The 22,130-nt window shown below is 42.5% G+C and overlaps 1 protein-coding gene across 5 annotated transcripts in view; it reads left to right on the forward strand.

The window, feature by feature from the left end:
* Positions 1-22,130, forward strand: part of AAMDC (adipogenesis associated Mth938 domain containing) — a 62,939-nt gene that overhangs the window by 14,462 nt on the left and 26,347 nt on the right. For 3 of the 5 annotated variants that reach the window (XM_032167009.2, XM_058446647.1, XM_058446648.1), the window contains 2 exons: positions 6,337-6,378; positions 7,796-7,945. In XM_032167009.2, the coding sequence (XP_032022900.1) occupies positions 7,814-7,945 (132 nt within the window). In that variant the 5' untranslated portion in view covers positions 6,337-6,378; positions 7,796-7,813. Of the gene's footprint in view, positions 1-6,336; positions 6,543-7,795; positions 7,946-22,130 lie in introns of those variants that run through there. The other 2 variants (XM_032167005.2, XM_032167008.2) reach the window with 2 other exon arrangements.

Below are 22,130 nucleotides of genomic sequence, written 5' to 3' on the forward strand. Positions count from 1 at the left end.
ATCTCATGAGCTAAACCAGAGTAGTCCAAAGAGTATCCATATTTTTATAAAAAGAAACAACAAAAATCTGATTTATAAGGATAAATAATTATTTCAGAGACTAGTACTTCCTTAATACATATTCTCCCCTTGAAATCTCTACTTTTTTTTTTTTTTTTTTTTTTTTTTAGACAGAGTCTTGCTCTGTCGCCCAGGCTGGAGTGCAGTGGCGCAATCTCGGCTCACTGCAAGCTCTGCCTCCCGGGTTCACGCCATTCTCCTGCCTCAGCCTCTCCGCGTAGCTGGGACTACAGGCGCCCGCCACCACGCCCGGCTAATTTTTTGTATTTTTAGTAGAGACGGGGTTTCACCGTGGTCTCCATCTCCTGACCTCGTGATCCGCCCGCCTCGGCCTCCCAAAGTGCTGGGATTACAAGCGTGAGCCACCGCGCCCGGCCGAAATCTCTACTTTTAAGCTGGGCACATTGCGTCTTAGAACAGATAGATCTAGCATTGTTTGCAATTGAGTGTGACCACATGACTGTATTCTAGCAAATAACATGCAAACAGAAGTATTCTCTAAAACCTTTCAGGAAATTTCTTAAAGGACACCAGACATATACCCTTTGCCCCTTCCCACTTTATCTCTTTATTCTGTTGCTTGGAACATGGATGTGATCGCCAGAGCTCCATATTAAACTATGAGAGTGAAGGCCTTATCATCAAGACTGTGAGGCTGAAACCTGGAAGCCACCTAATTCCTAGACTTTGGGATAACTACTATACCTGCCCTATGTTGACTACCTCTGGACTTTAAACCTTGTCTTATTTAAGCCACTATGCTTTGGGGTATGTTTAACTCATGTAATGATTATGGTTTATTTTCTAAATCAGACTCATCTTCCTTGTTGATACTCCCAAAAAAGCAGCAGTGACATTTTATCTCCCAGGAAGGTGTTTTCCTAATACTAAATTCTATAATTTTCCTATGTATTTCCTTATTTAATAGTTGTTGAGTCTAAAGTTGGGGCCAGGCGTGGTGGCTCACGCCTATAATCCCAACACTTTGGGAGACTGAAGTGGGCGGATCGCTTGAGATCAGGAATTTGAGACCAGCCTGGCAAACATGGCGAAACCCTGTCTCTACCAAAATATACAAAAAATTAACCAGGCGTGGTGGCATTTACCTGTAATCCCAGCTACCAGGGCGGCTGAGGCACAAGAATCACTTGGAGGTTGCAGTGAGCCGAGATCATGCCACTGCATTCTAGCCTGGGTGACAGAGTGAGACCCTGTGTCAAAAAAGAAAATAATAATAATAAAAATAAAGTTAGAGTAGAATGGCAAAGTGAATTGAATAATACATGCTGTAGAGTCAGACAGACTTGGATTCAAATTCTCATTTTCTCACTTACTAGCTATATAACTTGGAACAAAGTTCTTAACCACTCTCCAATCTTGATGTTGCTGAGATAACAGATCTAAAATATCTGGTACATAGTAGGTTCCCAATAAATACTCCTTTTCTTCTCAATTGAATTTTAAGACCCAGTTCAAATACTATTTCCTCAAACATATTTATTTAATTTCCTACTTAGAAATTGCTGTGGACTGAATGTGCCCTCCCCACCAACTTCATACATTGAAGCCCTAACCCCAAAAATGACTGTAGTTAGAGATAGGGTCTTCAAGGAGGTAGTTAAAATTAAATGAGGTCATAAGAGTCAGGCCCTAATCTAATAGGATGGGTGAATTTATAAGAAGAGAAAGAGATAGCAGGTGTGCCCATGCAAGCAGAAAAAGCCATGTGAGAAAACAGCAAAAGGCATCCATTTCCAAGCCAAAAACGCCTCGCCATAAACCAACCAATCCTATTGGCACCTTGATCTTGGACTTCTGGTCTCCAGAACTGTGAGAAAATAAATTTCTATTGTTTAAGACACCCAGTCTGTGGTATTTTGTAATGGAAGCCCTATCAGACTAATAAAGAAATCCTCAAAACATACTCGTTGTCTCTCCTTATATCACTTTTTAAAAGTTACTTTGGTTTTTCTTAAAAAGTTACCTTGGGGCCGGGTGCAGTAGCTTACGCTTGTAATCCCAGTACTTTGGGAGGCCTAGGCAGGTGGATCACCTGAGGGTGGGAGTTCAAGACTAGCCTGAACAACATGGAGAAACCCCGACTCTACTAAAAATACAAAATTAGCTGGGCATGGTGGTGGGCACCTTTAATGCTAACTACTCAGGAGGCTGAGGCAGGAGAATCGCTTGAACCCGGGAGGCGGAGGTTGCGGTGAGCCAAGATCGTGCCATTGCACTCCAGCCTGGGCAACAAGAGCGAAACTCCATCTCAAAAAAAAAAAAGTTACCTTGTAATTATATGTGTTTGTCTTCTCTACTGTAGTATTAGATCCTCAAAAACAGGAATCATGCTTTATGTATTTGTATCTTCCCTCCATAGCACCCATAACAATATATTGAACTTCTGTTATTTGTTTTTTGAGTTTTTTGTTTGTTTGTTTGCTTGTTTTTTGAGACGTAGTCTCGCTCTGTCGCCCAGGCTGGAGTGCAGTGGCACGATCTCAGCTCACTGCAACCTCCGCCTCCCAGGTTCAAACGATTCTCCTGCCTCAGTCTACCGAGTAGCTGGGATTACAGGCACCCGCCACCACACCCAGCTAATTTTTGTTATTTTTAGTAGAGACAGGGTTTCACCATGTTGGCCAGGCTGGTCTCTAACTCCTGACCTCGTGATCCTCCCGCCTCGGCCTCCCAAAATGCTGGCATCACAGATGTGAGCCACTGCGCCCGTCCCTTTGGTTTTTGTTTGTTTTTGAGATGGAGTCTTGCTCTGTCACCCAGGCTAGAGTGCAGTGGTGTGATCTTGGCTCATTGCTACCTCTGCCTCCTGCCTCAGCATCCCGGGTAGATGAGACTACAGGTGTGAATCACTACGCCCAGATAATTTTTGTATTTTTAGTAGAGACAGGGTTTCACCATGTTGGCCAGGCTGGTCTTGAACTTCTGACCTCAAGTGATCCACCTGCTTTGGCCATGCAAAGTGCTGGGATTACAGGTGTGAGCCACCATGCCCAGCCCTCTGGTACTTATTTTTTAGATGGACATTCAGAAATTGAGCCTGGGCACAGTGGCTCATGCCTATAATGCAAGCACTTGGGAGGCTGAGGAGAGAAGATAGATTGCTTGAGCCCAGGATTTGGAGACCAACATGGGCAACATAGTGAGACCCTGGCTCTAAAAAAAAAAAAAATTACAAAATTAGCTGGATGTGGTGGCGCACACCTCTAGTTCCAGCTAGGAACTAGCCTGAGGTGGGAAGATCACTGGAGCCCAGGGGCTTGAGGTTGCAGTGAGCTAAGATCATGCTACTGCACTCCAGACTGGATGAAAGAATGAGACCCTGTCTCTTTGATATTAATAATAAGGTGAACTTGCAAAAATGGGTTATTAGTTATTAATGTTAATCAGAAGTAAGACTTTCTAATCGTCTTTATTTGGAGATTAAATATGGTTAAGGAGACACATATAGGTGCCAAATTGACGAGAGGTAGACTGTGACTGTTAGTTTTATGTGTCAATGTGGTAAGGTTATAGTATGCAGTTATTTAATCAAATACTAATCTAAGTGTTGCTGTGAACATACCTTGTAGATATGGTTAACATCTGCAGTCAGTAGACTAGTGTATATATGAGATTATCCTTGATACACTGAGTTGGCCTCTTCCAATCAGTTTAAAGTCCAAGCAAAACCGATGTTTCCTTGAAGAAGAAATACTGCCTCAGTACCATAACAACTCTTGCCCAAGAGTGAGCAGCTTACCAGTATTATCTACACATTTTAGACTTGCCATCCTCCAAAATTTTGTGAGCCACTTTTTTGAAACAAGTCTGTCAATATTTATAGTCATCTGCTTCTGTTTCTCTGGATAACCCTGACTGATACAAGTACCTTTTTTTTTTTTTTTTTTTGAGACAGAGTCTCGCTCTTTCGCCCAGGCCGGACTGCAGTGGCGCTATCTGGACTCACTGCAAGCTCTGCCTCCCGGGTTCACGCCATTCTCCTGCCTCAGCCTCTCGAATAGCTGAGAATACAGGCGCCTGCCGCCGTGCCTGGCTAATTTTTTGTATTTTTAGTAGAGACGGAGTTTCACCGTGCTAGCCAGGATGGTCTCAATCTCCTGACCTCGTGATCCACCTGCCTCAGCCTCCCAAAGTGCTGGAATTACAGGCGTGAGCCACCGCACCCAGCGATACAAGTACCTTTTACTTACTGTGCTTACCAGTGCTAGAATTTCCATTTTATTCCTTTTTGAAATGTTTCCTTATTGAGACTCTGTATTTGCTGAGTCATTGCTACCATATTTTTGTTTATTTCTCTGTGCGTTATTTCCCTTATACTACTGTCTTTGAAGTCTTTGCTAAATGTCAGACTTCTGAGAATACTCAATTACTCAGATACAGTTTCTTTTTTAATTAATTAATTAATTAATTTTTGGAGACAGGGTCTTGCTCAGTCACCCGGGCTGGAGTATAGTGGCAAGATCATTGCTCACTGCAGCCTCAAACTCATGGGCTCAAGTGATCCTCCTGCCTCAGCCTCCTCAGTAGCTAGCACTATAGGTGCAAAGCCAAAACACCTGGCTTTTTTTTTTTTTTTTGTAGAAACCAGGTCTCCCAATAGGAATGCTTTTACACTATTGGTGGGAATGTAAATTAGTTCAACCTTTGTGGAAGACAGTGGGGCAATTCCTCAAAGACCTAGAACTAGAAAGGCCATTTGACCCAGCAATCCCATTACTGGGTATATACCCAGAGGAATATAAATCATTCTGTTATAAAGAGAAATGCACACATATATTCATTGCAGCACTGTTTACAATAGCAAAGACATGGAATCAACCCATATGCCCATCAGTGATAGACTGGATAAAGAAAATGTGGTACCTCTACACCATGGTATACTATACAACCATAAAGGGGAACAAGATCATGTTCTTTGCAGGGACACGGATGGAGCTGGAAGCCATTATCTTCAGCAGACTAACACAGGAACAGAAAACTGAACACCACATGTTCTCACTTATAAGTGGGAGCTGAACAATGAGAACACATGGACACAGGAAGGGGAACAACACACACTGGGGCTTGCTGGTGGGGGTCAGGGGAGGGAGAGCATCAGGATAAATAGCTAATCCATGTGGAGCCTAATACCTAGGTGATAGGTTGATAGGTGCAGCAAACCACCATGGCACATGTGTACCTATGTAACGAACCTGCATGTCTTACACATGTATCCTGGAACGTAAAAAAGATGTTACATACATATAACAATTTCCAAGGTATTGGAAAGCAAAAAAGCAAAATAAAGACCAGGGTTGATAGCATGTTATCATTTGTGTAATATTAGAGCATGGAGAGGGGGACAGTAAACACACACACACACAACGCCCAGGAATGATTAATGAACAATATACCTTTGAAAAGAAACACAAAAACTAGGTACCTGGGGTTCATGGGAGCAAGGAAACTCACTTTCTACTGTTTAGTACCTTTTGAATTAAAAGTATCTTTAAGTGGCTCACGCCTGTAATCCCAGCACTTTGGGAGGCCAAGGCAAGTGGATCACCTGAGGTCAGGAGACCAAGACCAGCCTGGCCAACATAGTGAAACCCTGTCTCCACCAAAAATACAAAAATTAGCCGGGCATGGTAGTGCACACCTCTAATCCCAGCTACTTGGGAGGCTGAGGCAGGATAATCACTTGAACCCTGGAGGTGGAGGTTGCAGTGAGCCAAGATTGCGCCACTGCACTCCAGCCTGGGCAACAGAGCCAGACTCCATCTCAAAAGAAAAAAAAGTGTTTAATGTATTTCTATTAGAAAAGTAAAATTCAAATAAAAACATAAAAGAAACATAGGATATCCCTGTGTTGCCCAGGCTGGTCTTGAAATTCTGGCCTCAAGTGAAACTCCCACCTTGGCCTCCCAATGTGCTGGGATTACAGGCATGAGCCACCACACCCAGCCCCAGATAACAGTTTCAGTTTACTGAGTGTGGGTCATAGTTTTTGTTTATTTGCATGCCTTGTAATTTTTTGTTGAAGAGTGACATTTTAGATAATATATTGTAGGACAGTGTGGATGGCATCTAGCCTGGGGAAACAACTTTTCCCCTTGAAAGTTGTTCTTTTGTTTATTTGTGTGTGTGGGTTTAGCTGTTTGCCTATACTAAATGTCTTAATCCATTTTGTGCTTAATCCATTTTGTGCTCCTATAACTGAATACCTGAAACTGGGTAATTTAAAATTTATAATGAAAATAATTTTTTTTCTCACAGTTCTGGAGGCTGGGAAGTCCAAGACCAGTTGTCTCACATCTGGTGAGAGCCTTCTTGCTGTATCATCCTATGGTGGAAGTCATCACATGGTGGAAGCGCAAAGAGAGAGCCATACTTGTCCTTTTATAATGAACCTACTACTCCTGCAATAACAGCATAATCTATTCGTGAGGGCGGAACCCTCATGGCCTAATCAGCTCTTAAAGGTCCCACCTCTTAAGTTGTTATAATGGCAGTTAAATTTAAACATGAGTTTGGAAGGGTGCAGACATTCAAACCATAGCACTAAACTAAATCTATGAATTCTCCCATGCAATATGTGTCTACTGAAGTCTCTGTTCTGTTAGGGTTTTTTCCTTGATTTTATTCTTAAACCCGGTTTCCCAAGGTTCTCCTTGGTGTGTATACAGCTTAATGTTCAGCCAAACATTAATTAAACATTTGGCTCAAACACCTTGAGCCAGTAAGACTTTCTCTCTCTACTGATGGATCACTGTGTGTACAGGGGAGTGCGTTCAAAGTCCAGCTGTTGTATGTCTCCACTGGCTTTTACATTCTGCAAGGCCCTCTTGAACCTTCTTGCTTATCCACTGTGTATGTGCTTGAGGATCCATCAGCCCGGAATGTTTGGGTGTCTTGGGTCTATCTTCCAAGTCTTTGATGCATATCCTTGCAGCTTCTGGTCCACTTGCGATATGTAGAGAGGTTATGAAGTCTCCTATGGCTGTGTCATCCCTGGGAAATTCCTGTTAAATCCCACCTAGTTAGCCAATCCATTGCTTGCCCCAAACAAAAGGCAACATAAGGCAAGCAGAGCCACCTTCTATCCATGTTTGCTTGCCACTGAGATCACCTGTTTAAACTGATAATGGCTCCAACTCAAGCCTCCTTTGGCCGTGGCGGCAAGGCTGTTCATTTTCATGTCCTGCCCCAACCTACTTGAACTTCACTTACAATAGAACTGGAGTGGTGGAATGGGGGTTGTTCCAGGCAAGAACAACAAAAAAAATTGTTGTCCTTATCTGAAATTCAGTGATCTTCATGAATAAGCATTTCTCTGATTGTGGTATGTGCCTTTTTAATTTTACTTCTAGAGTGACAAATTTTTGGTTTTGACAGTTTTTTTCTAGGTTTATAGTTTCTTCTTGGGGAGAGAATGTGTCAACCTCACTCCATCATGCTGAAGTAAATCTTCATCTCTTAATTTTATCTCTCAAAAATATCCTGAGGATTCCCTCTGGAGTCTGATAAGTAATTGCAGTATCTGTTTCTATGGTTGGATGATTCAGCATTCCAGGAATAATAGTTACTTTTTAGACCTCTAAAGAAGAAGTGACAACTACGTAAATGAAAAGATGCTTCTTAAATCATGGAGAATCAGGGCTTACTATCACTGTATTTTGAAACTGTTTCAGCCTTACTTTATAACTGATTTAGTATATTTTTCTTTTAATTTCAGATTTCAGTGAAGTTCCTTATGACTTCCCCTGAAATTGCTTCCTTATCATGGGGGCAAATGAAAGTAAAAGGCTCTAATACAACCTATAAGGACTGCAAAGTATGGCCAGGGGGCAGTCGGACTTGGGATTGGAGAGAAACAGGAACTGAGGTAAGATATTAGTCTTTGGTTGACACTACATGAGGCTGACCAAGTGATTTCCAACCTCCTAAGCTGCAATGACTAAGTGAAAAACTATTTCTCTTGTGTCTTTTTGAGATATAATTCATATACCATTAAATTCACCCTTTTAAAGTATTCAATTCAATGGACTTCTTACATTCAATGCCCCTGTAGTGATATTATAGTGATTTATATTCATAAACTTGTACAACAGTTACCACCGTTAGTTCCAGAATATATTTATCACCTCAGAAAGGAACCACATAACCACTACCAGTCAGTGCCAATTCACTACCACTTCTAGCCCCTAGAAATGATTAATCTACTTTCTGTTGTTATAGATATGCCTATTCTGGATGTTTTCTATAAATTACATCATTCAGATATCTTAGGTGTGTTCCTAGGAGTGGATTTCTGGGTTATATAGTGTTTAACCTTTTGAGGTACTGCCAGACTATCTTCCAAGGCACCTGCACCATTTTACATCTCCACTAGGAATATAGGAAGGTTCTAGTTTTTCCACATTCCTCCTCAACACACTGTTCTTTTCATTGTTTTGTTTTTATCAGAACCATCTTATTAGGTGTGAAGTGTTCTTCTCATTGCGGTTTTGATTTGCATTTCCCTGCATTTCCTCAAGTATTCTCAGTGTGTGGTGCCCAAGGTAGAGCCTCCTTTCCATGAGTGTAAGTTGGGCAAAACAAGGGAGCCTCTATCTTTTGACCCCACTCACCTGGGATGTAGTCTCAACAACAGAAAGATGGGGGCAGGATGAGAGGCACTAAAGTCCTGCTCCTCCTGGGAAGGAAGCCTTCCAGCTAGATGCTGAGGGGAGAAAGAGTCTTGTGTTCTTGGCTACGGCAGTCTGGAGAGTAGTCTGTGCCTCACAATGGGGATGGGGCAGGGAGGCATTTATCTTGACGCCTCCACTGTACATGTGCACCAATTCTTACCTGTCTTACCAAATATCTCAATGAGTTCTGGCTTCTATAAAAAAAATTGTCATAGACTGAGTGCCTTAAATAATAAGCATTTATTTCTCACAGTTCTGGAGACTGAAAGTGTGAGATTAGGATGCCAGCATGGTCAGGTTCTGGTCCTTGTATTAGTTCATTTTCACGCTGCCGATAAAGACATAACTGAGACTGGGGAGAAAAAGAGGTTTAATGGACTTACAGTTCCACATGGCTGGGGAGGCCTCACAATCATGGCAGAAGGCAAGGAGGAGCAAGTCACGTCTTACATGGATGGTGGCAGGCAAAGAGAGCTTGTGCAGAGAAACTCTCGTTTTTAAAACCATCAGATCTCATGAGACTCATTCACTATCACGAGAGCAGCACAGGAAAGACCCATCCCCATAATTCAATCACCTCCCACTGAGTTCCTCTCACAATATGCAGGAATTGTGGGAGTTACAATCCAAGATGAGATTTGGGTGGGGACACAGCCAAACCGTGTCAGCCCTCTTCCAGTTTGCAGACAGCCAACTTCTCTTCGTATCCTTACATGGTGGAAAGAGAGGTAGCTAGCTTCTGGGCTTCTTTTTTTTTTTTGAGACGGAGTCTCGCTCTGTCGCCCAGGCTGGAGTGCAGTGGCGCTATCTCGGCTCACTGCAAACTCCGCCTCCCGGGTTCACGCCATTCTCCTGCCTCAGCCTCCAGAGTAGCTGGGACTACAGGCGCCCGCCACCGCACCCGGCTAATTTTTTGTATTTTTAGTAGAGATGGGGTTTCACCATGGTCTCGATCTCCTGACCTCGTGATCCGCCTGCCTCGGCCTCCCAAAGTGCTGGGATTACAGGCGTGAGCCACCGCACCCAGCCGACCGAGATTTCTTTACATTGCTGGAATCAGGTGTTTAGATTTACCCATGTGTCCATATGTCTACCAGTTGCCTTTCTTATTATTCATTTTTGTAATTTAGATCTTTTGAGGTCAATTTCTTCTTTTAGAAAAATCAGTATCCAGCTGGGCATGGTGGCTCACACCTGTGATCATAGCACTTTGGGAGGCCAAGGCAGGCAGCTCATTTTAGGCCAGGAGATTGATACCATCCTGGCCAAAATGGTGAAACCCCGTCGTCTCCTCAACTTTGGGAAGTGGAGGCGGGCGGATCACTTGAGGTTGGGAGTTCGAGAGCAGCCTGACCAATGTGGAGAAACTCCGTCTCTACTAACAATACAAAATTAGCCAGGTGTGGTGGTGGCACATGCCTGTAATCCCAGCTACTTGGGAGGCTGAGGCAGGAGAATCGCTTGAACCTGGGAGGTGGAGGTTGCGGTGAGCCGAGATTGCGCCATTGCACTCCATCCTGGGTAACAAGAGTGAAACTCCATCTCATAAAAAGAAATTAGTATAATTAGTATCCTTTAGAAGTTCTTTCAGTAAGGATTTCTTGGTGATCTCTCCCAGTTTGTATTTGTCTGAAAAGGTCCTTGTTTTTTAATTTTAATTTGTCTTGTATTCTAAGTTGACAATTTTTTTTAGAACTTTATTTGTAGGAACCCTGAATAATCAGACTATGCCATTTGGGATCTGTCCCATAAAGGAAGATTCATATTTGCATCTTTTCTGTATCCTGTGTTACTCTCAATCTGGGATCACTTTTAATTTTTTGACTGATGGCTTCCAAAACTGGGCTGATAGTGTAAATTTGAGCCCCAAACTGATGTATGAGCAGGTTTGTGGTTATAAATTATCAGGGGAGACATTTTTCCCCTCTAGAGCCATGACTGAGCAGAAAGCTTTCCTCATCTTTTTCATTTGCCAAGGGGTGGAATTTTTGGGTCTCAGAATGTGTGATAAAATGCAAGACGGAATGCCAGTGCCTCAGGGTAACTTCAATATTGCCTCAGGGTAACTTCAATATCAGTTCACCATTTTGATTTCCAACTCCCCCTTCACTTTGGCCTTTGGGAATTTCTCTTTCCTTTCTGCAAGCTCAGCTATGTATTTCAGAGGATGTTTATTTTTATCTGGCATTTGGTTTAAGGAAACTTTGTAGGTTGTATAGTCTATCACATTGTTCTGCATTGTAAACAGTTATGCCTACAAAATTAGGCCCCACATAGCAAGAGAGCCCTAACACATATTCTTTGTTCATGCCTTGGTTTTGAAGTGCATGCACTCATTGATGATCATGACACCCAGTTTGGTTTGTTAGTTACCAACCTACATCATAATGGATGGAATATACCTAGATTGGTAAAAAGAATAGGAGGGCATGGAGATATAGAAGGGACAGAATGAAAGAAAACTGAGGAATAAGAAGCCTTAAATCATGTAGCCTACTTGAACCAAATGGCTCCATCGGAGTGAAGTTGGAGAATGGGAAGAATAGGTGGTGGTGTAGTTAATAGAGCATCTATATATGCAGAACTGAGTTTATACTGTATTCAGTTAATAAGTCATAACCACTTTAGCTAGTGTATTAGTCAGGGCTCTCTAGAAAAACAGAACTAGTAGGAGATACATATATATAAAATCAGGTTTACTATAAGAAATTGACTTGTCCATGATCTGCTGTCTGCAAGTCTGAAGTCCTAAAAACCCTGGGAGCTGAAGGTTTAAATCCCAGTCCAAGAGCAGAAGAAATTGAGATGAGATGTCCCAGTTAAAATGGTGAGGCAGAAAAAAAGAGGTAAATTCTCCTTCGTTTGCCTTATGTTCTTTTCAGGCCCTCAATGGATTGGATGATGCCTACCAACATAGGGGAGGGTAGTCTACCGAGTCCACCAATTTAAATACTAATCTCATCCATAGATATTCTCACAGACACACCCAGAAATAATATTTAATTTGGGCAGTCTGTGGTGCAGTTGAGCTGGCACATAAAATTAACCATCAAAGATACTTATGTGGGACAGTGATGTGTCTGACAAAGGTTATCCAGACTGTGGTTTAAGTTATACTGGAGCACAAACTTACACGGGTTCCACACTTCAGAGATTCATTTCCCTTTAGAAATGGCTTTAGTGCTGTATATTTCTATTTTTCCCACATAAGACCATATGAGTTAATATTACCATTAACCTCATTCTTTTTTTTTGAGACGGAGTCTCGCTCTGTCACCCAGGCTGGAGTGCAGGGTGTGATCTCAGCACACTGCAACCTCCGCCTCCCAGGTTCAAGTGATTCTCCTATCTCAGCCTCCGGAGTAGCTGGGATTACAGGCACCCACCACCTCGCTTGTCTAATTTTTTTGTATTTTCAGTAGAGATGGTGTTTCACCATGTTGGCCAGGCTAGTCTTGAACGCCTGACCTCAGGTGATCCTCCTGCCTTGACCTCCCAAAGTGGTGGGATTACCGGTGTGAGCCACTGCGCCTGGCCAACCTCATTCTTTATAGAAACTTAAGCACAGAGAAGTTATATAACTTGTGTAGGCACAGAGCTAGAAACATGTGAAAGCAAACAGTAAGCTCAGGTCAGATTGTAACTTTCTTTCCTGTTTCTTTCTACTACATAGTGTTTCCTCTTATATTCACAACACTGTCTCCCAAGCTGGAGTGCAGGGTTGTAATCATAGCTCACTGCAACCTCAACCTCTTAGATTCAAGCGATCCTCCAGCCTGCTCTTATCATCCCAACTAGCTAGAAGTAGAAGCATGTGCCACAATGCCTGGCTAATTTATTTTTATTTTTTGTAGAGACAGAGTCTGTCTATGTTGCTCAGGCTGGTCTCAAACTCCTGGCCTGAAGTGGTACTCCTTTTTTTTTTTTTAAAGATGGGGTCTCACTCGGTCCCCCAGGCTGGAGTGCAATGGTGCCATTATTGTTCACTGTAGCCTTGATCTCCCAGGCTCAAGCGCTCCTCCCACCTCGGCCTCCTGAGTAGCTGGGACCCCAGGCAATTGCCTCCATACCGGGCTAATTTTTTATTTTTTATTTTTATTTTTATTATTTTTTTGAGACGGAGTCTTGCTCTGTCACCCAGGCTGGAATGCAGTGGTGTGACCTTGGCTCACTGCAACCTCTGACTCCCGGGTTCAAGCGATTCTCTTGCCTCAGCCTCCTGAGTAGCTGGGATTACTGGTGTGCATGACCACACCCAGCTAATTTCTTTTGCATTTTTAGTAAAGATGGATTTCACCATGTTGGCCAGGCCTGTCTCAAACTCCTGAGCTCAGGTGATCTGCCCATCTCGGCCTCTCAAAGTGCTGGGATTACTGGCGTGAGCCACTGCACTTGGCCTAATTTTTAAATATTTTGTAGGGACAGGGTCTCACTCTGTTGCTTAGGTTGGTTCAAACTCCTGGGCTCAAGTGATCCTTTTGCCTTGGCCTCCCAAAGTGCTGGATCTGTTTTTTTTTTTTTTTTTTTTAAATGATGCAGTTCCAAGTTATCCTTTCACTCTCCTATATTTCATAACACATATTTGAAGACCTAGCTATTCCATATCAAATTCTTTTTCTCTTCCAAACCTGTCATGATCTTTCTTTCCTCTGCACCTTTGCTAAAACTATTTCCTTCTGTATCTGATGAAATCTTATACATTCCTCTATTCTTGGCTTTTGCATTATCTCCTCTATGAAGCATTTTCTTAATCCTTCTGAGAATGAGCTGCTTACTCCCTTCCATTATTTAATACTCTGTGCCTCTATTATAGCACTTAGCACAGTTCACTTTTATTATAATGAGGATCTGTTTCCCCCGCTAAGTGGTAAACTCCCTAAGGTTAGCAAGAACTATGCATTTAACACAGTGCCAGTAAAGCAAGAACTCAATAAATGATTGCTGAATTGAAATTTTCATTATAAATGTCATTAAACAGACTTTTTATCCTTTTTAACATTCCCTCTGAGATAGGTTAATGTTATAATTCCTTTTTTATTAGTTTAAAAAAGGACAGAGCAGATTTTGTAGTGATTACAGAATGGAAACATAAGAAAATTTAAGGTCTTCAAGCAGTATCCTGAAATAATAATTAGTATAAACTCCAAAATCTCTACCAGTCATTAAAACAACTAGTATGTACCTAGTCAAATATAACTTTTCCAGGGTCAAATAATTAATAATTTTTGGAACCAAAATTTGAGCATAAGTTGTTCTAAAGCCCATACTTTCCTTCTGTTTTATACTGTCCTTGCTCATTCCTATCCTAAGGCAATAACTACCTTATTATAGAAGAGTTTTCTATATGGAAACATGCATAGATCATCATTCATGTGTCCTTTTCGTTAGACTGAAAGGGGTCAAGAATGAAGGTATAAAAATGTAAGTATAAAATTAAAGAAAAACCAATTAGCAGCCACACAAAGAAAACTAAAGGAACTATGGAAATGTTTACCCCAACTTCTTATTTTGAAAAATGTTAAACCTACAGAATAGTTATGTGAATAATATAATACATTTCCATATATCCTTTACCTAAATCCTCAAGTTGTCAACATTTTACCATGTTTGTTTCTTTTCTCGCTCTAAACACACACACATACACACACATATACACACACACTTTGTCCCCCTGTCATTTGACAGTAAATCACAGATATGATATTTCAGTATTTCTCTCCTAAGGACATGAATATTCTCCTCTATAACTACAATTCTATTGTCAAAAACAAGGATATTATCATTGATACAATATCTTTTTTTTTTTTTTTTTGAGATGGAGTCTCGCTCTGTGGCCCAGGCTGGAGTGCAGTGGCACGATCTCAGCTCATTGTAACCTCCGCCTCCTGGGGTCAAGCAATTCTCTGCCTCATCCTCCTGAGTAGCAGGGATTACAGGCACGTGCCACGACGCCCGGCTAATTTTTGTATTTTTAGTAGAGACAGGGTTTCACCATCTTGGCCAGACTGGTCTTGAACTCCTGGCCTCGTGATCCACCCACCTTGGCCTCCCAAAGTGCTGGGATTACAGGCGTGAGCCACTGCGCCTGGCCGATACAATAATATCTAATATACAGTCTGTATTCAGATTTCCCCAGTGTCCCAAAAATGTTCTCTATAACTTTTGTTGATTCTCAGAGAATTGTACAATTGACCAGGCTAGAGTTTCTTCTGTTCAGGACAGTTCTTCTTAAGGAAAGATTGATGAGCTGTTCCTAGCTGTGCCTTGTGTTTTTGTTTGCTTTTGCTTTTGTTTTCCTACTCACCTTCTAAAGCTGGTTGTTGTGGAAAGCTGATATAGTTGGATATTTGTCCCCACCCAAATCTTTTGTTCAAATGTAATCCCCAATGTTGGAGGTGGGGCTTGGTGGGAGGTAATTGGGTCATGTGGGCAGTTCCCTCATGAATAACTCAGTGCTGACTTGGTGATAGTGAGTGAGTTGTCAGGAGATCTGGTTATTTAAAAGTGTGTGGTACCTCCCCCAACCTTGCTCCTGCTTTCATCATATGACATGCCTACTCCCACTTCACCTTCTGCCATGGGTAAAAGCTCCCTGAGGCCTCCTCAGAAGTCAAGCAGATGCTGGCATCATGCTTGTACAGCCTGCAGAACTGTGAACCAATTAAACCTCTTTTGTTTATAAATTACCATCTCAGGTATTTCTTTATAGCCAAGTAAGAAAGGCCTCTGTTGAACTTCTTGAATTTTGAAAATTTTCAAACTGATATAACAAATTATACAAGAAATAGAATAAACAGTTGTATACCATCAATTCAGACTCACTAGTTGTTAACATTCTGCCACATTTGCTTTATCTAGCCCTCTGTGGCCCTCTTCTCTCCTCATAATTATTTTTGCTAAATAATTTGGAAGTAAGTTGTGGGCAGCCATAGTGGCTCACATCTGTAATCCCAGCACTTTGGGAGGATGAGGGATGAGATGGGAGGATCACTTGGGCCCAGGAGGTCAAGGCTGCAGTGAGCCATGATTGCATCAGTGAGCTTCACTCCAGCCTGGCCAACAGAATGAGACCCTGTCTCAAAAAAAAAAAAAAAAAAGAAGAAGAAGAAAGAAAAAGTCACTGAAATTAATGATCATTTTTAATGTTGTCAATTTGACATACAGAATTTGGTTTATTTGTTTCTGTTGGCATACAATTTTAGGTGCCTCCCATTTCCTGTCTGTCTTGATTTTAACTTTTTGAATATGTAAAATATTTACATAATTCAGAATTCAAACTTCAAACTATGACAGTCACTTGCTGTTCACTATCACCAGAACAGCAAGGGAGATATCCACATCCATGATCCAGTCACCTCCCATCAGGTCCCTCCTCCAACATTGGGGATTACAATTCAACATGAGATTTGCGCAGGGACACAAATCCAAACGATATCATAGATACACTCAGAAAGTCTTATTCACCTCCCTATCTCTTCCATCACATTGCCACCTCACTCCATGTAGGTAATTATTTTGTATTAGTTTCTGGTTTATCCTTTTTTGTATTTTTCTGGAAAAAATAAGCAAACATAAATATACATTATAAATAATTTTTTTCTTTTTTCCCCATTTTCCATACACAAAAGGTAGCATGCCTTACTTCTTTATATTCTGTTCACTTAATATATACAGAAAATCAGGATATCAGTTCATAGAGATATGTCTTTTTCTTTTTTACCACTGTATAGTAACCAACTTTGTGAATGTAATATTGTTTATTCACTTTAGTCCTAAGGGATGGGTACTCGATTGCTTTCAATATTTTAGTACTATAACCAATACTACATTGAATAACCATGTACATTTTTTTTTGTATTGTTGAAAGTGTATATCCAGGGTAAATTTTTAGAACTGAGATTGTGATTAAAGAGTAAATGTAAATGTAGATTTGTTAGATATTGCCAAATTCCCCTTTATAGGGATTGTACCATATTTTAGTATTACCAACAATTTATGAAAAGGCCAATTTTAAAATGTAGAAATGTTTAAATTTGTTAGTAAAAGTGAACAGTATTTGTATTAGCCCGTTCTTTCATTGCTATAAAGAACTACCTGAGATTCGTTAGTTTCTAAAGAAAAGAGGTTTAATTGGCTCAGGTTTCCATAGGCTGTACAGGAAGCATTGCTAGGGAGGCCTCAGGAAACTTACAATCATGGCAGAAGGCAAAGAGGAAGCTGGCATGTCTTACATGGCCAGAGCAGGAGGCAGAAGTAGAGTGGGGAGGTACTATATACTTTTAAACAACCAGAACTCGTGAGAATTCACTCACTATCACGAGAACAGCAAGGGGGATATTGGCCCCATGATCTAGTGGCCTCACACCAGGCCCCTTCTCCAACATTGGGGATTATAATTCGATATGAGATTTGGTCAGGGACACAAATCCAAACCATATCATTCTGCATCTGGCCCCTCCCAAATCTCATGTCCCTCTCACATTTCAAATTACAACCATGCCGGGCTGGCTGCAGTGGCTCACCCCTGTAATCCCAGCACTTTGGGAGGCCAAATTGGGTGGATTGCTTCAGGTCAGGAGTTCAAGACCAGCCTGGGCAACATGATGAAACCCTGTCTCTACTAAAAATATAAACATTAGCTGGGCATGGTGGCGCACCCCTGTAATCCCAGCTACTTGGTAGGCTGAGGCAGGAGAATCGCTTGAACCCGGGAGGTGGAGGTGGCAGTGAGCTGAGATTGCACCACTGCACTCCAGCCTGAGTGACAGAGTGAGACTCTGTCTCAAAAAAAAAATAAATAAATACAACCATGCCTTCCCAACAGTCCTCCAAATTCTTTTTTTTTTTTTTTTTGAGACAGAGTCTCGCTCCGTTGCCCAGGCTGGAGTGCAGTGGTGCCATCTCGGCTCACTGCAAGCTCCACCTCCCAGGTTTATGCCATTCTCCTGCCTCAGCCTCCCAAGTAGCTGGGACTACAGGGATCCGCCACCACACCTCGCTAATTTTTTTTGTATTTTCAGTAGAGAGGGGGTTTCATTGTGTTAGCCAGGATGGTCTTGATCTCCTGACCTCGTGATCCATCCGTCTCGGCCTCCCAAAGTGCTGGGATTACAGGCGTGAGCCACCGCGCCCAGCTATCCTCCAAATTCTTAACACGTTCCAGCATTAACTGAAAAGTCCACAGTCCAAAGTCTCATCTAATACAAGGCAAGTCTCTTCTGCCTATAAGCCTATAAGATCAAAAACAGTTAGTTACTTCCAAGATACAATGGGGTTATAGGCATTGGCTAAATACTTCCATTCCAAAAGGGAGAAATTAGCCAAAACAAAGAAGCTACAGTCCCATGCAAGTCTGAAACCCAGCAGGGCAGTAATTAAAACTTAAAACTCCAAAATAATATCCTTTGGCTCCATGTCTCACATCCATGTAACACTGATGCAAGGGGTGGGGTCCCAAGGCTTTGGGCAGCTCTGCCTCTGTGGCTCTGCAGGGTGCAACCCCTGTAGCTGCTTTCATGAGCATTGAGCGCCGGTGGGTTTTCCAGGTGCATGGTGCAAGCCATTGGTGGATCTACCATTCTCATGTCTGGAGGATGGTGGCCCTCTTCTCACACCTCCATTAACCAGTGTCCCAGTGGGGACTCTGTGTAGGGGCTCCAACCCCACATTTGCCCTCCATACTGCTATTGTAGAGGTTTTCCACCCCCAGCAGACTTCTGCCTGGACATCAGGCATTTCCATACATCCTCTAAAAACTAGGTAGAGGCTCCCAAGCCTCAAGTGTCACACTCTGTGCACCCACCGGCTTAACACCTCATGGAAGCCACCAAGGCCTATGGCTTGCACCCTCTGAAGCATCAACCTGAGCTGTACCTTGGCCCCTTTTAACCGTAGCTAGAGCTGGAGTGGCCATGATGCAGGGTGCCATGACTCGAGGCTGCACAGAGCAGTAAGGCCTTGTACCTGTCCCACAAAACCATTATTTCCTCCTAGGCCTCCAGGCCTGTGATGGGAGGAGCTACTGTGAAGGTCTCTAAAATTCCTTCCAGGAATTTTCCCCATTATCTTGGTTATGAATATTTGGCTCCTCTTTACATATGCAAATTTCTACAGCTGGCTTGAATTCCTCTCCTGAAAATTTTTTTTTCTTTTTTTGTTTTGAGACAGAGTCTCACTCTGTTGTCCAGGCTGGAGTGCAGTGGCGCGATCTCAGCTTACTGCAACCTCTACCTCTCGGGTTTACGCCATTCTCCTGCCTCAGCCTCCCAAGTAGCTGGGACTACAGGTGCTTGCCACCACACCCAGCTAATTTTTTTTTGTTGTTGTATTTTTAGTAGAGATGGGGTGTCACTGTGTTAGCCAGGGTGGTCTCGATCTGACCTCATGACCCGTCTCGGACTCCCAAAGTGCTGGGATTACAGGTGTGAGCCACCACGCCCGGCCTTTTTTTTCTTTTATGCCACATGACCAGGCTGCAAATTTTTCAAACCTTTATAATCTGCTTCCCTTTGAAATGTAAGTTCCAGTTGTATGTCATTTTTTTTTTTTTTTTTTTGCTCAAGAACATGAGGATAGGCTGCTAGAAGCAGCCAGACCATGTCTTGAGTGTTTTGCTGCTTAGAAATTTCTTCCACCAGCCAAGTGCAGTGGCTCATCCCTGTAATCCCAGCACTTTGGGAGGCCAAGGTTATGAGGTGGGCCAAGGTGAGCAGATTGCTTAAGCTCAGGAGTTCAAGACTAGCCTGGGCAACATGGCAAAACCCTGGCTCTAGCAAAAACACAAAAAATTAGCTGTGTGTGGTGGTATGCACCTGTAATCCCAGCTACTTGTGAGGCTGAGGTAGGAGGATTCCTTAAGCCCAGGAGGCAGAGTTGCAGTGAGCTGAGATTGCCCCATTGCACTCCAGCCTGGGTGACAGAGTGACACCCTGTCTCAAAAAAAAAAAAAAAAAAGAAAGGTCTTCCACCAGATACCCTAAATCATCACTCTCAAGTTCAAAGTTCTACAGATCTCTAGGGCAGGGGCACAATGCCCCCAGTCTGTTTGCTAAAGCATAGCACAAGTAACCTTTACACTAGTTCCCAATAAGTTCCTCATCTCCGAGACCTTCTCAGCCTGGACTTCACTGTCCATATCACAGTGAGCATTTTGGTCACAACCATTCAACAGGTCTCCAGGAATTTCCAAATTTGCCCTCATCTTCCTTTCTTCTTCTGAGCCCTTCAAACTATTCCACCCTCTGCCCATTACCTAGTTCCATAGCTGCTTCCACATTTTCGGGTATCTTTATAGCATTACCCCCTTCCTGGTACCAATTTTCTTTATTAGTCTCTTCTTGCATTGCTATAAAGAGCTACCTGAGACTGGTTAGTTTCTAGAGAAAAGAGTTTCAATTGGCTTACAGTTCCACAGGCTGTAAAGGAAGCATAGCTGGGGAGGCCTCAGGAAACTTACTATCATGGCAGAAGGTGAAGAGGAAGCTGGCATATCTTACATGGCTGGAGCAAGAGGAAGAGAGCAAGCAGAGAGGTGCTATATAGTTTAAACAAACAGATCTCACTCACTATCATGAGAACAGCAAGGTGGATACTGGCCCCATGATCCATGCACCTCCCACCAGTCCCCTTCTCCATCATTGGGGATTAGAATTCGACATGAGATTTGGGCAAGGATACAAATCCAAACCATGTCAGTATTCCATATTTCATTCTTTACTGAAGTCAAAGTTGAAAACAGAATACAAGGTAGAAGCTCCCAAGAATGAAAGGACAGACTGGTGATTTCTCAGAGCATGTTAGAATCCTTCATTTAAGCTCAAATATTCTAGCATCCAAAAATGAATTTGGATATGTAGCATCATTAATTCACTATGAAGTAATAGTGCATATATCATCACCCAACACTAAAGGATATGTAGGGTCTGCTTACTGGCGTTGTCTTTAAGATAAATCACCTGTTTCTGCCTTCAAGAAGCTCTGTAGAGGAATTAAGCAAAAAGATAATTGTAATAAGTGCCACGGTAGATGAACCAAGAGAGGTATAATGGTAATGAGAGGAAGGAATACCTAAGACTGCCTAGATCACTTAGAGGTATTCTTCATAGAAAGTGGGATCTTTGACCTGACTCTTGAAGGAGAAGTTTCCCAGGTAAACAATGGTAACTAGCCTACTGGCAGGGAAAACATATGTCTAGATGTAGAAGTGTAGGAAAAAGTGCTGGAGTAGAATCATGGGAAGAGCTCTTCAATTTGTCACTATCTATAAATATTTATTTTTATAGGAATATCTATAATATTTATTTTTATAGGGAGCTCTAAAGTCATATAATTGGTTGCGGCTAGATTGATATTTAAGATCCATCTAAGCCTTGGATCCTGTGACTCTGACTATTTTATTTATTTATTTTTTTATTTTAAGTTCACAGATACATGTGCAGAACATGCAGGTTTGTTACATAGGTATACATGTGCCATGATGGTTTGCTGCACCTATCAACCCATCAACTAGGGTTTTTTTTTTGTTTTTTTTTTTTGAGATGGAGTCTCGCTCTGTCACCCCGGCTGGAGGGCATTGGTGCAATCTTGGCTCACTGCAGCCTCCACCTCCCGGGTTCAAGTGATTCTCCTGCCTCAGCCTCCCAAGTAGCTGGGACTACAGGCATGTGCCACCATGCCCTGCTAATTTTTGTATTTTTAGTAGAGACACGGTTTCACCATATTGGCCAGGCTGGTCTTGAACTCCTGACCTTGTGATCCGCCCACATTGGCCCCCCAAAGTGCTGGGATTACAGGCGTGAGCCACCGTGCCCAGCCGTCACCTAGGTTTTAAGCCCCACACGCATTAGGTATTTGTCCTAATGCTGTCCCTCACAGGTGACCCAGGCTGGAGTACAGTGGTATGATCATATTTCACTATAACCTCAAACTTCTGGACTCAAGCAATCCTGTTGTGTCAGCCTCCTGAGTAGCTGAGACTACAGTTGTGCACCACCATGCATGGCTAATATATCTAATTTTTTTTTTTTTTTTGTAGTTGCAAGATTTAATAGAGTGAAAACAGAGCTCCCATACAAAGGGAGGAGACCCAAAGAGGGTTGCCATTGCCAGCTCAAATGCTGGCTCAAATGCCCACTGTGCGCTCAGGCGATAGATGATTGGCTATTTCTTTACCTCCTGTTTTTGCCCAATTAGCATTTTAGTGAGCTCTCTTTGCTACCTGATTGGTGGGGTGTGAGCTAAGCTGCAAGCCCTGTGTTTAAAGGTGGATGCGGTCACCTTCCCAGCTAGGCTTAGGGATTCTTAGTCGGCCTAGGAAATCCAGCTAGTCCTGTCTCTCAGTGCCCCCTCTCAACAGGAAAACCCAAGTGCTGTTGGGGCGGT

This window comes from Hylobates moloch, unplaced genomic scaffold, assembly GCF_009828535.3.
Source record: "Hylobates moloch isolate HMO894 unplaced genomic scaffold, HMol_V3 SCAFFOLD_11, whole genome shotgun sequence".
In the NCBI taxonomy this organism is placed as follows: Eukaryota; Metazoa; Chordata; class Mammalia; order Primates; family Hylobatidae; genus Hylobates; species Hylobates moloch.